Below are 404 nucleotides of genomic sequence, written 5' to 3' on the forward strand. Positions count from 1 at the left end.
GGGCGGCGGCGCGTGCGTGCTGAGAGCTCGCGGGGCGGGGCTGGCGCTCACCCTGGTAACAGCACCGCTGCGGGGCCGCGCCCTGCCGAGGCCTCCCCCCCGCCCCGCCGCCATGCAGGGCGAGGACGCCCGGTACCTCAAGAGGTAACCGGGGAGGCTGGCCAGGGTGTGTGTGGGGGGGAGACGACTGTTGTGGGGCCAAGGCGCGGCAGGTTGGGGGGTGGATGGAAGGGGGCCGTGGGGCTGAGGCGGGGCAGGTTTTCGTGAGGGCTGGGCGTGGGGCTGTGGGACCGGGGCGCGGCAGGCTGTCGTGAGGGGTGGCGTGGCGTGTGCGAGGTTGTGGGGTGGGAGACAGGTGTTGTAGGCTGGGGGGGGGGGGGGGGGGGGGGTTTGGTTTGGGGGGG

At 75.0% G+C, this 404-nt stretch overlaps 1 protein-coding gene across 2 annotated transcripts in view; it reads left to right on the top strand.

Annotated features, from left to right (window-relative positions):
* The first annotated feature begins 85 nt into the window (after positions 1 to 85).
* The window catches only part of KIFAP3 (kinesin-associated protein 3), a 72591-nt gene continuing 72272 nt past the window's right edge, over positions 86 to 404 (top strand). Inside the window, exon 1 of one of the 2 annotated variants that reach the window (XM_010581524.1) lies at positions 86 to 144. In XM_010581524.1, the coding sequence (XP_010579826.1) occupies positions 113 to 144 (32 nt within the window). In that variant the 5' untranslated portion in view covers positions 86 to 112. The remainder of the gene's footprint in view (positions 145 to 404) is intronic. The other variant, XM_010581533.1, reaches the window with a different exon arrangement.

The sequence above is a fragment of the Haliaeetus leucocephalus genome, unplaced genomic scaffold (genome assembly GCF_000737465.1).
Source record: "Haliaeetus leucocephalus isolate CR32 unplaced genomic scaffold, Haliaeetus_leucocephalus-4.0 Scaffold76, whole genome shotgun sequence".
In the NCBI taxonomy this organism is placed as follows: domain Eukaryota; kingdom Metazoa; phylum Chordata; class Aves; order Accipitriformes; family Accipitridae; genus Haliaeetus; species Haliaeetus leucocephalus.